Below are 18,638 nucleotides of genomic sequence, written 5' to 3'. Positions count from 1 at the left end.
TTCTTAAAGGTGAGTTCTGGCTGCTGGTTGGAAAAATTGCCCTTTCTGTTTTGCTGCTGGCTGTGGGAATAAACTGCAGGTGGCAAGTGCAGCCTCACTGGAGCTACTGCCAGTGCTGGGCTGGGGGCAGAGAAACGGGAGGAAACAAATGTTCTCTAACACAGAGGGGTTTAGTCCATTGAAAAAGAGCACAGTGAACTGCCACCTACTGTAAATCAGCTTAATGTTCAGTGAAGAGCTTTTTGTTTGTTCTGTAATCGTTGTCTTTCAGCATAAGAATCCAGATCAGGGTGGAAGGGTTTTATTGTGCCTAGCTGACAGGATGGGGATGCTTGGAGGGGGCTGATTGCTCTTTGAAGCTTAGTGACTTCGGGCAGGACAGACAAGGTAATTTGCCTTAAGAGTTGGAATCACTCAGGTCTTCTTGTTTTGACACAATAAAATACAGCTACATAATGATGTCTTGCAGAGTAATTTTGATGCCATTTTAATAACTTGTCCAAACACTTCCTGGGTGACTTAACAGAGCATTAACTTGTGTTGCTTCAGTGTGGGTCTTGAAGCATATGGTCATATCCTTCCTGAGCATCACTTGGAGAAGGATTGCAAACTAGAACATTTATATCTGCAAAACAAATTTCTGAGGAGTAGAGCTGCCTGTGTGTGGGTGTGTAAAGATTAACCCAATTTCCTGTTGTCTGAGACAGATTGCAGGGTTTAGTCCTTCAGGCTACAGCCTTCCAAACCCTCATGACTTAATCCTTGATTTCACAACAGATTTGGGGAAAGGAGAAGGTTTAGCTAAGAGTATGAATCCCTGTTGGGCCATTTACCTGTGTTCTGCAAGATTTTTTCAGGATTAGCTCCTGCCTGAGATCTTCTCTTCCCAGCTATTGGAGAGACAATCCCACCAACCCCCAAAGGGCTTTGGTTACTACAGAAAACCTCAAATGCCATAAATTGCAGTTTTCTTTCTAAACTAATGGTTCGTGTTTCTCCCTTGCTCCTGACTGCATTGAGCACAGCAATTAACATGCATTATTAAATTTCTTTATTTCAGTCACCTGTCCTTTAGCAGCTTTTCAAACTCCAACATAAACTGTTGAGTAATTGGAGTGAGGTAATCCCTGTATTTAATCTTTATTATAACACATACATCCTGATTACTGACTATGTTAAACATTTTACTTGGCTTTGTACTTCTTTTTTTTTCTTTTTTTTGATGGCAGGGTTGCCCCAAGATCCTTATTAGGAGCTTCTAGAAGTTGTGCTTTGGGGGGGAATAGCTGAGTTTTTTCACTCCAGAGCAAATTCATAAGTAAATGTGTATATTTTTAAAGTTATAACATATAAAGGTGTTACTACACTTCCAAGTTTCTTTTCTCAGTGCTCTGGTCTGGTTGGCAAGGTAGTGTTGGGTCAGAGCTTGGACTCCATGATCTTGGAGGTCTTTTCCAACCATAATGATTCCGTGATTCCTGAGGGTGGAATGACTGCCATACATTGTAGGGTCAGCCCTGTAATCATAGGGATGTTAGTTTTTATAGTCCATTCAGTAAGTGTGTTTCTCTTTATTCAAAACATAGTTTTGGTGCTACTAAAACACGAAGTTTTCTTCAGGGGAAGGGTTTGTCCAGCCCTGGCACAGCTGCCCAGGGCAGAGGGGGAGGGATTTAACAGCCCTGTGGATGTGGCACTTGGGGACACGGGTGAGTGGTGGCCTTGGCAGTGCTGGGGAATGGTTGGATTTGGGTCATTCTTAAAGATCTACCAACCTATGTGATTCCATGGATATATAACTCCCAAATTGAAGCTCCTTGGGGCAGCAGCGTGTTCCTGTGTGCAGTGACAAGCAGCATGTTTGCAGAATAAACCACCTCAGTTCCTTGGCTCTGCTCTGGTGCAACTGAAACCTAACACTTCATCACATCCTCATCAGCAGGGTGAGAATGCTGGGATTAAACCATTTCTGATGTGTCCTGACACTGTGTCTGTGGAGCCCTGCATTTCATGCTTCTGTTAGTCTGCTCCCAGAGTTTTGGATGCAGAGTAGCTTCCAGCTCAGGGCAAAATAAGGATTGTTGTGTCTGGAGTGGGACATAAGGCTGTGAAATTCCCTGTGTTGGTGTTGCTCCTCATGTCATAGTATTTTGTAATATAAACAGTTTGGAAATGTATATACCCCTCTAAGAAAAATAATGGGTTTTCTGGAGTTTAATCACCTTTCTAGTACCCCACGTGTGTCTGGACAGGTGAAATGCACATTGAGAGCAATTATTTCTGTTGGACTTTTGCAGTGTCGCTCATACTGTGTCTTTTAAAAGATTTTCAAGAACTCTTACTTCCCTGCTAGGTGAGTTGGAAACGAGAAGGGTTTCAAGAAATAGTTCTGCTAACAGGGTAAGCCCCCAGGGTTGGAGGTGCTTCAGCAGTGCCCAGCACAGGGCATGGGCACTGCCCTGCTCCTGCTGGTCAGGAAAGCTTGCACTGTGCTGTGTGTGCTTCCCACTGTTAAATCATGGGATGGGAGTTACTGACAGTGCAAGTTCTGGTGTGAAAAGTTTCTTCTCAGGCCTCTGAATAAAACCAATGTGGGGTTCCTTGCTGGTTCTGCCCCCAAACTGCTTCCAATGACCTTCCTCAGTGTGTTGTCACACCTCAGAGAACTGGAAGACAAGCTGTGTTCGCAAATAAGCGTTGCTGAACCAGCCTCTGGATAATGCTGGAGCATTTGGAACCCACCTGTGGAATGAGCACAGTCTCTAAGTGACCCTCACTGCTGGGGCCTCCCTCCAGCTTGGAAGAAGGGGAAAATCAGTGTTGTGATTTTAACAGGCTCGGTCCAGCAGCACTGAGGGGGTTCCTGCCCTGTGCCTGGGGACAGATGAGCCACTTGCAGCAAAGCAACCTGGAAAATGGGGGCACCAGCAAGTGAAGGGTAGCTTTTCACTGCCATGAACGTTCCCCAGCTCAGTGGAGAAGCCTTTAATCATATTTGGGGCTCCGGCTGAGATAATGAAATGGCAGCTTTGGGGAGAGATCTTGGCAAACTTAAATCAGATGGAGGGAGATGTTTGGTTGAGAAATCCAATAGCTGTCAAAGCAGGGCTGATTCTTTGGGGTAGATGGAGTGTGTGTTAAGTGTGCAGCTATATTGCTCAAAGAATGCTTTCTGCCATGAACTTCTCTTGAACTGCATTTTTACATTCTACATTCTTGAGGATATTTAGCTCCAATCCTGGCTTATTTTATTCTTGATTACCAAAATAATGCTCGTGCCTTCGGTGGGTCAGCAAATATTGCAGTGCATAGATTAAGAATTAGATCAGGTGTTCTTTAATAAATTTAGGTCCTGTTAACACTGTTTCTGGGAACTGGAAGTTTTTACATGCTCCTGGCCAGGCTGAGAGAGCAGATTTTTGTTTACTGCAGTGGATGAGACCACTGACCCCAGACATCTCCAGCTGAGAAATGTTTCTGTGAAGACATACTAGACTTAATTTGCTCCCATTGGAACACTATACTCCTGATGAGATTCTTTTTCAAAACATGACTTCATTGTTTCAAATAAGCAGGGACTTGCCCTGTGTAAAGTGTCCTCCAGTTAAAAATGATCCTCCAGTGGCAGGAGATTTACAGTTCTGATAGCAGGGTTTGTGCTCTGCCCTTGTGCTGGGCCATCCATCATGGCTTGGATGGTGCAAGCCTGGAATCCAAGCTGAAATGTCACAAAATGCCCAGTTTACAAAAAGCCATCAGTGTCAGTGGCTCCATAGGTTCCTCTCTGTGCTTGGGGCTCCTTGAAAGCATTATTTGCTGAAGCAGTGGAATAATTCCCTCTTGTGTAAATTGGTGGCTGTTATCAGGAACTGCCTGACTTTCAGAATCTGGGTCTTTGTATTTATTCCCTCCAGTCTGCCCACACTGCAGCTACTGTGCATTGTCCAAGAGCAAGGGCACAGCAGTCACACTTATCACAGAGAGATGCTCCTGCTTTCCGTTATCACCATCTCAACTATTCATACAGGCATTTTGAAAATACACTGCAGAAAGTCACACTGCTGATGTTTTGCTTTCCCACTGAACTAATTATCTCTGTGCTGTGCAAAGCTTGAAGCAGGATGTGCTTTTCCCCCTTGGCAGTCTGTATTTTTGTCATCAGGTTTGTTTTACAAGTGTAGCTTTTTCCCTCAAGTAGGAACTCAAACCCATGTAGTAATCCAGTCTGAATTCCCTTGGGATTTGGGATTCATATTCGTGCCTTAATCTCTGACAAGTAAAGTGCACACTTGCCATCCTTTTTCCTGCCTTTTCATTTAATTTTGAGTCTTTTTTGCTGAAGATCTGTGCCAGTCTCTGCTCTGAAGCTGACAGGGCTGTGGTGCAGCTTTTCTGAGAAGGAAACAGGTTTTAAGGCTGTGCAACCAAAGCTCCTTATGCCCTGTCCTTCAGGTGGGATGCTAAGAGGTTGGAAGTGCTGGGATTTTGGTGCCTGTGGCTTTTGAGCAGCCTGCTTTTCCTAATATTTGATTTGAAGTGTCCTGGGGAATCCTGATTTCGAGTGCTGGCTGGACAGTGGTGGTCATCCTCACTTAAAAGGGTTTGCTTTCTTCTGGTTCAGAGAAGCCCCAGCACTTTTAAATAACAAAGTTTGCTCTCCTGGATCCAACATTCCCTTAGAGTGAGCAAACAGGATGTGGTTGGGTTGGGGGGGAAACCCTCCTTCCTCCCTTGCAGACCCCCAAAAGGGGGTGAGGCTGAAAGAACTCAGACTTAGGAAATATTTAAACCTTTTTCTTGTACACTCCTCATCCTTCAGGCATATCAAGCAAGAACTTGTGACTTTTTCAGGTCATTATCTTATCTGGATTGGGCTGTTTAGTTCTATCCTTGTATTGAGTGTCCCATCAGTAGATTTAAGCTTGAGACTCATCATTTTCTTAACTGCCCCATTTTTTGTGGTGTTGTGTGAGGCACAGTTGTTCCCTGGATCTGATGGATGGCTCTGTTATCACACAGACACAGAAATTACATCAGTTCTTTATCTGTATAATAGTGAATAATTGGGTTTCAGCTGCATCCTGCCAAGTCTGCTCCAGAGCCATCTCCCTGCAGCCATCCTGCTCACTGTCCTGGGAAATGAGAAGTGAAGGAAAAAGCCAGGTTGAGTTTGTTCTCTGACAAATTTGGTGCAGTTGGCCAGGAAGTGTCAGATACTGTAAATACAGTGATGACAAAATCCAGTGGTGCTGGTTTTATTTAGTCTTGGGACTAAGATTCCAGTCTTTAAGGTCCCTTCCTACCCAAGCCCTTCTATGAGAATTAAGTGTTCCTAGGGCATAAGTGTCCTTGCTGTTAGTTTGACTTGCAGAGCTACAAATACTCCTGGTCCTCAGAGTTCTGCATGATTTTGGAAATTAAGGCTTTATAGCACAATTCTAGACTAGATTTGGAATTTTACTCCCATTTGCCAAATGGGATGTAAGGTGCTATTGAAATTGGGCCACACTTCAGCCTGTGGAGGACAGTCAGATGTGAGGTGTAAAAATCATTATTCTACCCACTTCTTCTCTTCAGAGCTTTCTGAAGTAGAGATTAAACTTTAATATGATTTGGGTACAGCAGAAGTCTGAACAGAAGAGAGAATAAAAGATCTGAACCATGTGGTGTAACACCAAAGTAGAAGCAGGTGAAGGCAGTTGAAAATGAAGCAATTTCTTAAGCTTTAAAAATAGTTTGTATTAAAGACAGGCTGTTATAGACAATAAAAATGGGCCACCAGTATATTGGTAGACATGTGATAGTTCTGGATGCAGAGGAGTTCATAAATCCCAGGACACAACAGCAAATGTATCTGGACTTGAATTCATGGGAGATACTTGAGGTTTGAAGTAAATGTGTGGAATAAGGATTCCTTCATCTTTCCCTCGCAGTTACCGTGTGCCTGAACCAAGAATCCTGGGATTCTCTTGCATGTTCATCAAACACTGAAGAGATTCTGTGAAACAGCTAAAGATGAGCTGAGGATCTGGAATTAGAGGGGCTCTTGAGGGCTCAGAAGTCCTTGTGTAAGCTGAGAAAGGTGGGACAGTGCAGAGGAGTTCTCAGTGGTTAGAGCAGAATATTCAGCACAGTTTCTTTGAGTTGTAAGAGAGGTCTAATGCTTAAACCACCACCACAATCAGGCTGGTTTTAGCTCTGAACCAGGCCTGTGCTTTTCCAGAATCAATTTCTGCAGGCAGCTTGAAAAAGATCTTTTTTTTCTCTAATCAGTTTTCTGGTATGTAAATACACCAGTATTAGTGAGCAGTGAAGACACTTTAGTAGCAAATTGTCTTATCAAAACCAGGGGTTTAATCCATATATTTAAAAGGCAGTAAGAGATGGGTTACAACCCATTGTTAAGGAGTAACTGATACTCTTTATGAGTCACTATTAAAATTACTCCTGCTGTCTGCCCTGCTCTTTATAGACAGATCATCTGCTCAGGGTGTATTAGGGCTGTGTTTTAAGGAGTCTTAAGTGCTGTTGAAACATTATATTCTGTAGTTGTGAGTAAATATCAACGTGTTTTTCCGAGGGCACAGGTTGAACCTGGCTGAGCAGAAGCTGTTGAGTTCCAAAATTGCTGCCTGCTCCCATGGCAGGGGGATGGTCTCCTACAGTGGTCAGAGGTTGACTCAGAACAGAATTCCTGTTACTTGACAACTTCTCTCAGATGATCTTTTCTGGTGATCACACAGCAGGTACCTGTAGCTTGTGTTTTTTCTTCTTCCCCCTTGGAATTTGCCATCTCACAGTAGGTGTCTGTGTTCTGCTTTAAAGGAGCTTCAGTGATTTCTTACCAGCAAGAATGGAAGAGAGGAAGGTGCACTTTGGAGCAGAGTGGGCAGGCAGAGGCCATTTTGCAGTTTATTACGTGCTTTGTGATTATAAAAGTACTGAAATAGTGGTTTTCAGAAGTATTTAGGATAACTAAAACCTTGCACAGCAGACTTGGCTTTCTGCAGCGTGCCAGAGGGGAGGGGTTGAGCTCCCAGTCCTGCTTTTCTGTGGAGCAGGCAGGAAAAATTGGATGTGGGGAGCCAGCAGTTGGAGTTGGGTTCGATTATAGTGAAACACTGTAGGAAATGTTGGGGTTCCTCTCCCTCGAGTTCATTGCTTGTGACCAAGCAAGCAAGATAACACCCAGAGACAGGCAGAACAGTTGGGGATGTTTGTCTCTGGAGTCCTGAATGTGCACAGCCAGAGCCAGCACTGACAGTTCCCCAGACTGGCCTGTCAGTGATTGTGCTGGGAAGGCTGACCAGGCATGTGTGTGGTTTAAAAGCTTTCAAGATTAATTAGTGCAAGTTAGAGGGGAGAAATGTGAATATTGGCAAAGAAGCAGGAGCAGTGTGATAAACAGAAAAGCCTCATTTTTCCCCCTGTGTGTGGGAGATGGTAGCACCATAAACCAGTTTTTATCCTCTTTTCTATAAGGATTGAAGAGCTCTGTGTCTAATAATAGAATACATGGTTCCCATTACCAGTGACTTCATGAAATACTACCTTGGAGTGAAACATGGCTTGTGTTCCTAATGGTGCTTTTATTGTCAGACTTGGGTTGGTTTTGGGCTGTTAATTGTAAAGGTATCCTTTAAATGTAACCCCTGCTCTGCCCGGGCAGTGTAACTGGAGAGATGGAGATGAATTCCTTTTGCTTTGTGTTTTACACTTAGAATGGAATTTTTGTAGCATGTGTTCATTTGGAAAGGTTTCATTTTCTTGCATGGGGAACTAGTTGGATTTATAGATCTATTAAGCAAGGTGAGTTAGATATACACTATTCACAGGGATTTTTATATTCCTCAACTTGAAGTGACCCAGCGAGTCTGAAAGCAGCATAAAACCTGGAGCTGACATCTCAATATTTGATCTGCTGTGATCGTGCCCTGCTGACCTTTAGCTTTAATGGCACCATATAATTCTTAAAAGTTGCAAATGCACTCTACTGTGGGGCTGATGGATGATAAAATCCACTTTGCCTAATCACCTCTCCAGAATGTGTGTTGTTTCTAGTAGATACCGATCTCCTGTATTTGTTATCTTATATTTGAGGGAGCCTTTGGTTTCTGCCTTAATGGGGGGTTTTATGCAGATAATACACTCAGCATCTCGATTAGGAGCTGCAGGACATGTGGCTCTTGAGAAGGCAGGAGCTCCTTTCATGGTGGAGTTCCCATAAACCTGGATTTCAGATTGTCCTGAGACAGCTGTGACCTCAAACCTCTGCTGCTGAGGAGGAGTTAAGAGACAACCCTCAGAAATGCAGTGTACAGCCACGAAAGCTGTTCAGGAGAACTGCTGCACTCGAGCTGAGAGCTCTGGGACAGACTTATAAAATGGTTTTTTTTGAATGCAGACACCGTCAGAGGGTTTCAGTGCTTTAGGGGCTGAAGCTTTAGTTCTCCCGTCTCACACAGCAGGGGAGGCAGTGCTGTGGTGTTCTACAATCTATTTGTGATATTTAAGTGGTGAGCAATATTGATTAAAGAGGCAAAGTAAACATCAGGAGCGTGTTTGCAAGGGCTGTAGTGACCTGTGATGCTGTAAGTGACTTAAACTTTGGGGGGGTATGAAAGGAATCACTTCTATTCTGACTCTTCCTCTGGGAAATGAGCCTGCAAATGTCTCCTGTGTGAAGGGCTTTGTGCTCTGTCCTTCACAGAACAACCCACAAGAATAAGCATCTTTTAAAAACCTGAAATGCTCAAAAAATCTGTGATTCCTCAGCTGAGTTCTGACATCAGTTTTTAAAAGGCTGATTGACTGGGGCTGCAAAGGGTTTCCAAGAACATCCTGCGAGGGGGTTCCTGGGAGAGGGAAGCTTGTTAAATCTTTACCTTCTCAGAGAAGGAGTCTGGGGCTTTTGGAAGTTTGCATAAGCATCTGAATTATTTCACCCTAAATGCTTTTTTCCCCTCTTTTTTTTTTTCTTTCCCATCAGATTTCCTTTATATCCAAAAGGAGGGGAGAAGCTTCAGTTTGAATATGGAGTTTATCTTCTCAACAAAAACATAGCACAGGTAGGTACACTTGAAGTGATTTTTTTTAATTATTATTCTTTATTTGTATCTATTTTCAGCTTAGTGTCAGTATGACCTGTGTGCATGTGCTGTCTGGTGATGCTGTTCTCTGTGGGGAACATCTGTGAACTAAGAGATATATCCTTGAAATGCTTGTCTTACCTTACAGCTTTGGGCTTGAGGTTTTATTCTGTGGTGCTTAGAGAAGGACTGGTCAGATAACAGTGAATCTTTTCTTTTTCAAATAGTAGATTCCATGAGTCTGCACACACTGCTTTGAAAATTGTAAATGTTTTCTGCTTTTTTTATTCTGTCATACTTACAGATCCATCTGTGTCACTCTCACTGCTGTCTTTAATTTGCTGTATTATTACTTTAACCAGTATTCTGCTCTTATAAGAAAACACAAGTAGAAAATCTGAAGTCTTGCAAAGGCATGACTTTATACTTAATTTAAAAAAAAAAGGACCTCCAATCAACCCTACTTCCATTTACAGCCATTCCTCACTGCACCCAAAGAGTCCTTGCTCTGGACTCGCTCCTGCTCCATGAATATCCCATTTCCCCAGCATGCTTGGGAGCATATGGCACCAGAAAGCGCCAAGAGATTTAAATTCCAACAGAAATATGCCATTTCTGTTTCTAACCCATTTGTAAGGCTTGAAAGTAGATTAGTCTTACAGTTTTATTCTTGAAAAATCTGGCCTTTTTATGCTTAGTTTCTGCTTGTTTGTTTTTCCAGTTCTCTCTTCCACCGCTTTTTTTGCCATTCCTTACCCCAAATTGAAGTAAAGCTTCTGGATCTTTTTGTGTTGTTTGTTTTTTAAGCTTGGACTGCATTTACCATTTTCCAGACTTCTGGTGTCTTGCCCGTGCTCAGTGTATTTTGGACGATAACCTCCGGCGGCTCCGAAATTATTTAAAGGCTAAAATATCTTGAGATGAAGTTAATCAAGCCCTGCTAATCTTGGAAATTCACTTAACCAGGCTGTTAATGGAGCTTAGACTGTGCCTCTTTGTTGGTGGTATTAGTAATAGCAGCCAGCTGTTCACACTTGACCTTCACGGGGGAAGACTGGTGAGAAAAAGGGATTAAATACTCTCTGATAGTAATGCAGAGGGAAAGCTATCAAATCAATGCTTTCCTTAATCTCTGCTCCCACAAACCCATTAGTTCACTCTGTGAGCTGGTGCTGGAGTTTGCCATTCCATCATGGGATGCAAACAAGAACCTCTGGGCTCCTTGTCCTCCTCCTGGTTGTTTGCAGTTCGTGTGCTCGGGGTTGGTTTCACTTGTGCCTCCTGCATTTTGTAGGAACTGTCATCACTTCCCTTGTTTTCCTGTTTCTCTCTGACTTGTCCCTGTTGGACCCACTGAAACTTCTCATTCTGGTTTTTCCCCTTGTCCTGTTTCTGAGGCCTCTGAGCAGCTGCACACAGGGCCACTCACCCGTGCTGCCTTCCAGGTCCTGGCAGTTGGTTTCTGAAACCCCTGGCAAGTGTTTGAACCCATAAAAGTAAATGAAGACTTTTTAGTGCGTATTTGTGTTAAAAAAGTTTCCAAATTTCCGTGGGGTCAGTGGTGCTGTGCAAGCTGGAGCAGTGGTGGCCAGGCTTTGAAGTGGTTTGTGCAACACCAGTGGTTCACGTGGTAATGTTTGGGATTGTCTGCTCTTGGATATAAAAACATAAGGAAAGTGATTCGGGATTTCTGGGGGGGCTTCTCCTACTTATTTAATCAGGAAAGTGTTACTGATGTCCACATAAACTGTTGCAGTCACCTTTGTTTTGATATCCTTGGTCAGATGTTGCTGCTTTTTATAGTTCTGCCAAGGGGAAATTCCATTGTGGAAGCAGAACAGGTAGATAACTGCAGGAAAACATCACAACCCCTCTGTGCTCAGGGGCTGACTCGACCTGAAAACCTGAGACTCTGTGAATCCTGGGGATGCTGGAACTGTTGAACTGAAGTAGCTTTTAGAAGATCTCAGGGCTGCTTTCAGAGGAGCTCCCACATGTGCTTAGTTCATGTGGATGTGTGAAAGTAATGAAGTCTGGATGGAGAATGAGCAGCTGCCTCTCTCTCATCTCCAGACCTGACAGAGGATCCTTTTAAGGCCCAGAGGTGTTGGCCTTAATTCAGAGAACCGGTCCTGAAATGACTCTTTGTCATGAGTAGATGTGAATCCATTGCCTAATTCCCTCAGTGTCCTGTGGGCAGGCTGGAGGTGCCTGGGAGGGACAGTGGTGACTTCACTGGAGAGTTAAGAGAAGAGCCTGGGTCTCCATCACCTCTCTTGACTCGTTCCTGCAAGTCTTGATCACTGTGGGTGAGAGACAAAGAGCCCAGAAAAACTTAAAGAAATACTTGAAAGGATTTGTGTGAGCTCTCCCACTTTCACAGATTTTTTTATATAATGTTTTATTCCCTCTCACAATTACCTGGAGTTCTGCAGGCAGAGGAGAAACGTGAGCGGGGGAGAAGCGAGACGGGGGTTGATAGTGAGGAAAATGACTGAAATAAAGACTCTACTAGAGATAAAGTGGTACTGTTTTGTAAAACAGCAGGATAATAACAATGGAAACCACATCTTGCTCTCGGGGGAGTTCAGCTGGAATTAGAAGCAGCTCAGTGCTAGCTTGGTAGAGCATTTATTTGGGGAAACTTGCTTTGCTGTTACATTCCGAAGTCAAAACAATGTGTGTTAATTCCGAGAGCTCATAATAACTTCCAGCTGGACATGAGCACAAATTGTTTCAATCCCCATATTTTCTGTTTGTAAAATTGAATCCCTCACGAAGTGCACAGAGGAGCTTTTTAAGTTGGATAACGTTAGGTAAGACCATAAATTTCCAGTTAAGATTTCAGCTCTTCGACTCTTAACAAACAAATGTGGGGGTGGGTTTTATTCTTTTCACAGGGAAGTTAGTGACTTGTGTCTGATAATACCTACCAAAAAATTCACTGTCATTGTCAAAGGTAAAGTACAAACCAGTTGCTAAAAATGGGAGTGAATTGCTCAGCTCTCCAAAGCAGTGGGCAGGGGGAGAGCATTCAGCAGGTAGCTGATCCCACAGACTCCACAGCTGGTAAATGAGGGATGTGTGGGGAGTACCTGAGGAAGAGGAGGCTTTAGGAGGAGAAGGAAATGAACTCTCACCCTGATATTCACAGCAGAGAGACTGAGATTACACTGTGGAAACCTCCTGTTACAGTGGTTGAATATTAAGAGCTCCTGAAGCTTGGTCAGGTTTGCTGTGGGCAGTGAGTGAACTCAGCAGGGGCAAGGCTGGCACCTCTCAGGGGTCTCATCCTGCTGGCACAGCCAGGGACCTTCTGAGTAAAGCATTTCTTCCTGGTATCTAACCCAAATCTGCCCTCTCTTAGCTTGGCACCACTCCCCTTGTCCTGTCCCTGCTTGTGTACAAAGTTCCTGGCTGTGTTGGTCGGGGGCTCTGCAGATGGTGGCACATCCCCTTCCCAGGCATCTCTCCCATGCTGAGTGAAGTCTCTGGGATTTGTTACAGGGCAGGAATTGAAGTTGTTCTTCCTCCTGTTCAGGCTGGGTGCGTGCTCAGGATCACCTCCCAGGGAGGGATCTCTTCTGATCCTGATTTGTTTTGTCAGACAGCTCTGGAGGGGTGTCAGACTGACCCTGGCATGGTTTGCTCAGCCCTGGCCAAGGAACAGTTGTGCTTTCATCTGACAGTCATTAGCAACACATGAACTTTGCTATTGGCCACAGAAAAACCCCTCCCTCCTTTGTCAGCTCCCCCAGGATGTTTGTTTTCACGTCAGTACAATGCAGATGCAAGGCAGTAACTGGTGTCCAGCCCTCCTGTGGTGTGTCCAGAGCTGTGTCCACGTGGTGACAGCAGGAATTGTGTGCTTGGGGTGACTGGCTGGGGATGGTCAGCCAGTGCTGCTCTCCTGGGAGTGCTGCCCTGTGCTCCAGTGGCCTGTCCAATGCACGAGGTAAGGAACAAACACGCACAGAAGCACAGGAGAAAACCAAAATACTCCAAAATATGTGTTTTAGGTGCAGCCAAATTGCCATCTTTCCAATAGCTGCATGGAATCAAAGTTGAGTGCTTATGTACTGGTGCCATGTGTAAGAAACCCAACTGAAATTCAGCTCTTAATCATGAAATGAGGCAAGATGTGCAGTTCCTGGCTCCTATTAGACTATCAGACATGTGAGAAAATCGACTTTATAACAGAAACTATTAAACTTTTCCATGGGAAGTTGAACAGCAGAAATGTTAGGCCCAGAAATTTGTTTTGGCAGTAAACACTGGGGAGCAGAAGTGTCTTTAAGGGTGCTGTGGGTAGCAGTGTGGATGCAGTGGTTAAGGCCCTGGGAGTGTAGGATGCTGTGACTTGCACACTACATCTTTTACGAGGCCCCTAAACTAAGATCATAAAAACATACAGTTCAGAAAGAATGCACTGTCTGAATTTGGGGCCAATTCAGCTGCACGGGGAAAAGTGTTCTTGAAAGAGCACAGGTTGAAGCCAGAGTCGAGTCCTCATCTTGGGAAGTGCCAAGCCTTCATTTTAATGGCAAGAGGAAGGGACTGCACCTGAAAAACCACAAAGCACCTTCTCCAGCTGTGCAGAGCCAACAGCTCTTCGGAGAGGTTTCATTCCTGAAAGTCTCCCAGGGCAGCAGTGGGCCAGAGCATTTAAACCTGGGGAATTTACATGTGCTTTTTGCAAACTTGTTGGAAAGGCTTTCCTTTTTTTTCCTTTCCTGTCGCCCATGCCAAGATCCCGTGGGTTGAGCTGAGCCTGGATTAGCTGTCAGAGCAGTCCCCTTTTTGTGCAGCTCAGACCCTGCCTGTCCTTGCCCGTGGGCAAAGGCCGCTGGTAACTCGCTCTGGAGGGGCAGATCTTGGCTCTTCTGCCTGTTCCAATCCCTGCACCTGCAGCTGGAGGCTCCTGCAGCTCAGGTGGGATGAGCAGTGTGGTTGGGAGATGGGAGGGAGGGAGCACTTCTCATAGGGACAGACTGGGAGAGCTGGAGGGGTTCACCTGGAGAAGAGAAGGCTCCAGGGAGACCTGAGAGCCCATTCCAGGGGCTCCAGGAGAGCTGGAGAGGGACTGGGGACAAGGGATGGAGGGACAGGACAAGGGGGATGGCTTCCCACTGCCAGAGGGCAGGGAGAGATGGGATATTGGGAAGGAATTCCTGGCTGGGAGGGTGGGGAGGCCCTGGCACAGGTTGCCCAGAGAAGCTGTGACTGCCCCTGGATCCATGGAAGTGTCCAAGGCCAGGTTGGACAGGGCTTGGAGCAGCCTGGGATAGTGGAAGGAGTCCCTGCCTGTGGCAGAAGTGGGACTGGATGGGCTTAAAAGTCCTTTCCAACCCAGACCATTCTGGGATTCTGTGAATGGAAGATGTGGCATCACCGGCTGTGCCTGAACTCACCTCTCCAAAGCCAACCTGGGGAGCCCCCCCTGCCCTGTGTGCTCCATCCCTGGGGTGTGGGCAGCTGTCAGCAGCTCTGCATTAGCTCCTCACACTGCTCCATTCCTCAAAGAAATGAGTGTGTGTTTATAAAATAGAACCAAAATTTAATATTCAAAAGGCAAATGGATTCCTGGTCTCTTTAAGCTGCCATAAACACGTGTGATTTGCCAACCTAAACTGCTCTGTGGTGTGTGCAAGTGCTGTGTTGTGGAACTGAAGGACAGAGGGAAGTGGGAAGTCTGTTATCAAGCCCTGGCACAACGTGGCAGTGTAGGAAAAAGCTGCAGTGTGGAATTTTTCCTGATGAGTAGGGTGTGTGACTGGAGGCAAGGCTGCACTGTCAGATATAAAGTTTTAACACCTGTGGAATTCCAGGACATCTCTGGGAGCCTGTCTCTTCCTTTGGAGCCTTCTCACCTTCTGCCATGGTGAAAAGAAAACGCATCTTCCTGAAACTTCCCCTACTTTAATGCACAAAAATTCTGCTCTTCTGTCATTTGCAAGCAAGTGACAAACTGTGGCTTCTGGGGTTTTGATTTCCCCCCCCCCAAGCTTCTGTTATTTTCACTTCACCCCTCACATCCTTTGTTCTTCTGTTGCACAGTTTAAAATGTATGTTTTGTCCTCCTTGGGGCAGGGTTTGTCTCATACTTCTGTGCATAAGATTTGGCACATCAGGGCAAAAACCTGTTTTGAAAGCTTTGGTTGTGACAGCTGCTTAATCATCTATAAATGCCTTTCAGGCTTTTTCTGAACCTGCTTGAAGTTTAGAGCAAGTTGTTCTCCAGCTAAAGGAATAAAAGTGTCTGATCCTTATTGGCTCATTCACTTTTTTGATCAGTCCAGAATGTTTGGAAATCCAGAGCTTTAAAGTATTTTGCTTTCCAAGAGGCTGGAATTCTGTCGGGGTTATTGTAACTCTCTGATCCGGCCTTGTGTGTAATTCATGTGAATGTTTCCCAAGTTAACGTTGTGTCATTAAAAAAACCAAGCTCTGCTTCAATGTAGCACGTATAAGTGGATGTTTTCAGGAAGCCCAGTGCTGAACTGTCCTTGGTTTGATGCTCCCTGACCTCAGCTGTTGAGTTTGAGATGTTGTCTATCACATGAGGAGCCATTCCCAGTGTCCCAGTGCCATGTGGAGTTCAGGGAGTGCTGATGTTGTCCTGAGAGGAAGCGAGTCTTTCACAGGTTAAACTGTTGATTCTGTGCTCACAAATGAGAGCTTTTCCCATTTGATTCACTGTCTAATTTTTTTTTTTTTTTAGAAGTCAGAGTCCTTTGCCCACTGAAGCAGCACAGTGGACACATGGGAAGCAGTTCAGCTGAGGTACAGGATGTGGCTGGGAGCTGAGAACCCCCAAATTCTTGCCCCCTTTAGGCTTTGTGGCACAGGCTGAATCACCTGCTCTTTGGGTGATGCTTTGTCAGAGCAGGAAGAGCCTTTTCCCCTGGAGGAGCAGCTTTCCCACACCTGGATGAGTGAACTGCCAGAAGCTCCATTTAACCCCCTGTAAAACAAAGGGTTTTCCCAACATAACTCCAAAGAACAAATAGCTGAGGGACTGAGTGCTTGCAGCACCTGATGGAGCACATTGCTGTGCACACTGAAATAATTCTGCAGGTTCCTTTCCTGCAACATCTTAAGGTACAGGGTGGAGCTGGACTGGTAGGAAAATTGCCCGGTTTGGGAGTGGATTTATCAAAATGTGAAGGTGATGGATAAATGGAGGAGGAGTGAGTAGCACCACGTGTGTGTTCTCTGGTTTCCAGCCAGGCCAAGGTGGGCCAGTTCTCTGTGCATTCCTGATTGCCCTTCTGATATTTATAGGCTCTTATTTGGGTTATATAGGTAAAAAGTAACCTCCAGGTGTGCAGAATTACACTTGGGGAGCTAAACACATCCAGAAAATGTTGTGGTTTAAGGTGGAGGTACAAAATGTTACTTATCTTTCTCCTTTTGGCTTTTGCACATCTGACCTTTTGTTCTGTGCCTGATGTAAGGATTTTTAATACAAGAGCTCAGGATGAATGAGGTCATAGGAAATAAGTCTCTTATAATCCAATAAACATCACTTTGTGATCCCAAGCCCTTTTGAGAAGCTCTGACCTGAACCTGGAGAGGTTATGCTCTATAGTTTCATCTTATCAAGCTATAAATGCAGCAAGACTGCAGTAAACATGGTTTTAGTTATTTCAGTGCTTCACTGGGGAGCAGGGGAAGCTTTTCGAGGCCAGTAACTGCTCTGTCTTCTAAATTGCCTTTTTTAATGTCCTTTTTATGAAACAGTCATGGCATCTGAGAGGCACCTTTATGGGCATGGGGGCCCACATACGTTGGCTTTTATAACAAGCCCCATAACCACCGAGTTTTACAGGAATAGTTCACTTCTGTGAGGGGCTGTTTCTCCCAGCCTGTCTTGTGGGTCCCCACATCCTTACTGGGACACCAGACTGGGAGCACGAAGGCTGATGTGTGAGACCTCTCTGGAGGGGTGTTGAGTTCCCTCTCAGCAAGGGTTTCATGAGAGAGTCCTGGAGGAAACCCAGCTTTTGGCTCATCTGAGTGTTTAGTTTTCCAGTGTGTTCTGCATGTACTCAAACACGTACTCCTATTTCCTTGTTTTCTTGGGGTCTATCTCCAATAAACACTTCTGCTGTGAAACCAAAATCCAGCGTTAAATATTGCCTATTATCACATTTCACTTTTAAATATTGGAAGAAAACCCCTCCATAATCGCTTGGCAAAATGTCACAAGTTGTTGAGCGTTTGTCATCGAGGCTTTGAATAAAGACCAGACTTGGTGTTTTGGTGGAGGTGAGGGGAAGAAGCTGCTTCATGTAATTCTGTGGCAAACCAAAGAAGGTAAAAAGGGAATTAGTTCTGTTGTCAGGTGAGAATACAGTTTCCTTGGTCAGTGCTGAATCCCTCTTGTACTTAGATCTCATGCATGTATTTCCCCCATCTTTCAGATGGAAGTGAAGAGGGACTTTGAACAGGGGCCTGGAGTGGGAGGACAAGATGGAATGGCTTCACACAAACAGTATCTTACTAAGTATCTTATTGATATCAGCTCTACCTTGTGAATGCAGCACAAACCAGGCCAGGTTAGACTAAGGATGCTTTAAAAACAACAGTGTGACTGTAAGCACCCTCTGAAGGTAAAGGATGAAGTGCAGTTGTTGTCTCCTTTCTGTGCTGTTTTTTGTGCCTTATTTGTCATTGCTGAGTCCCAGCTGTGGTGGAGCCCTTTATGGTGGTTTTAAGGAAGGTTTAGGCACTCTGGGTCAGCCTGGGGAACTTTACAGCCTGTGCCCTGTGGATTAATGAAGGACACTGGTCTTCAAGGATGTTGAAGTAACTTGTTTGGTTTAGTACTCTGAAAGAATTGCAAAGTAAACATCTGCTTTTCAGGTGGAAGTCTGGGGGAAGGAGGCAGGCGTTGACATATCAAGATAGGTCATAATTTCCATTAAAATAGCTGTTGTATTTGAGCACTTCCTCCTGCTTGGATGAGGGCTGTCACTGCTGGGGCAGCCCTGGATTTGCTCCTTCTGAAAGCAACACTGAGGACTTGAAGGCTTGTTATAATCACAGTGCTTGTTATGTTGCTGTTTTCCCCTCCTGCTTCCCCAAGAAGCTTAAGAAAACTTAAAAACCCCCCTGGTGATGTTTACTTCCAAACTGTGGTTGATGTTTGCTGACAGTCTTTTTAAATATGAGAGATGAAAATTAATGTTGGATGTTTAGATTGCTGTTCTCTAAAGAGGTGTTCTGTACCACGACGTGTTTCACTGATGTTGCAGCTCAGGGGGTTTCAGGAAAGCCACGTAGGTGTTCAGAGCTAGAACAAACTCCCCAGCTTCAGGAAAACAGAGGCAAACAACACGTGAGGAGTTCAATAATCTAAGAGTTTATAATTTCCCCTAAAGGTACAAACACACAAACTGTTTATATAGCAGCAGGCATTATTTCAGGGAGCCCCGAGGTTGTTTGTGTAGCAACAGGCGTTGTAACAACACTTTCTGTTTCCATGATTGCACTGCTTAGTCATCTGAACCCCAGCCAGTGCTCCTTCATCCTCTGAAAAGTCAT

General features: G+C 44.8%; 1 protein-coding gene across 1 annotated transcript in view; it reads left to right on the top strand.

Annotated features, from left to right (window-relative positions):
- The window catches only part of UVRAG (UV radiation resistance associated), a 60,104-nt gene that overhangs the window by 29,846 nt on the left and 11,620 nt on the right, over window positions 1–18,638 (top strand). The window contains exon 13 of the mRNA XM_027699813.1: window positions 8,990–9,068. Within this exon, the coding sequence (XP_027555614.1) occupies window positions 8,990–9,068 (79 nt within the window). The remainder of the gene's footprint in view (window positions 1–8,989; window positions 9,069–18,638) is intronic.

Source organism: Neopelma chrysocephalum, unplaced genomic scaffold (assembly GCF_003984885.1).
Source record: "Neopelma chrysocephalum unplaced genomic scaffold, ASM398488v2 Primary Assembly neopelma1_141, whole genome shotgun sequence".
Lineage (NCBI taxonomy): Eukaryota > Metazoa > Chordata > Aves > Passeriformes > Pipridae > Neopelma > Neopelma chrysocephalum.
The sequence above is the reverse complement of the archived record's forward strand: the minus strand, read 5'-3'. Positions and strand labels throughout refer to the sequence as shown.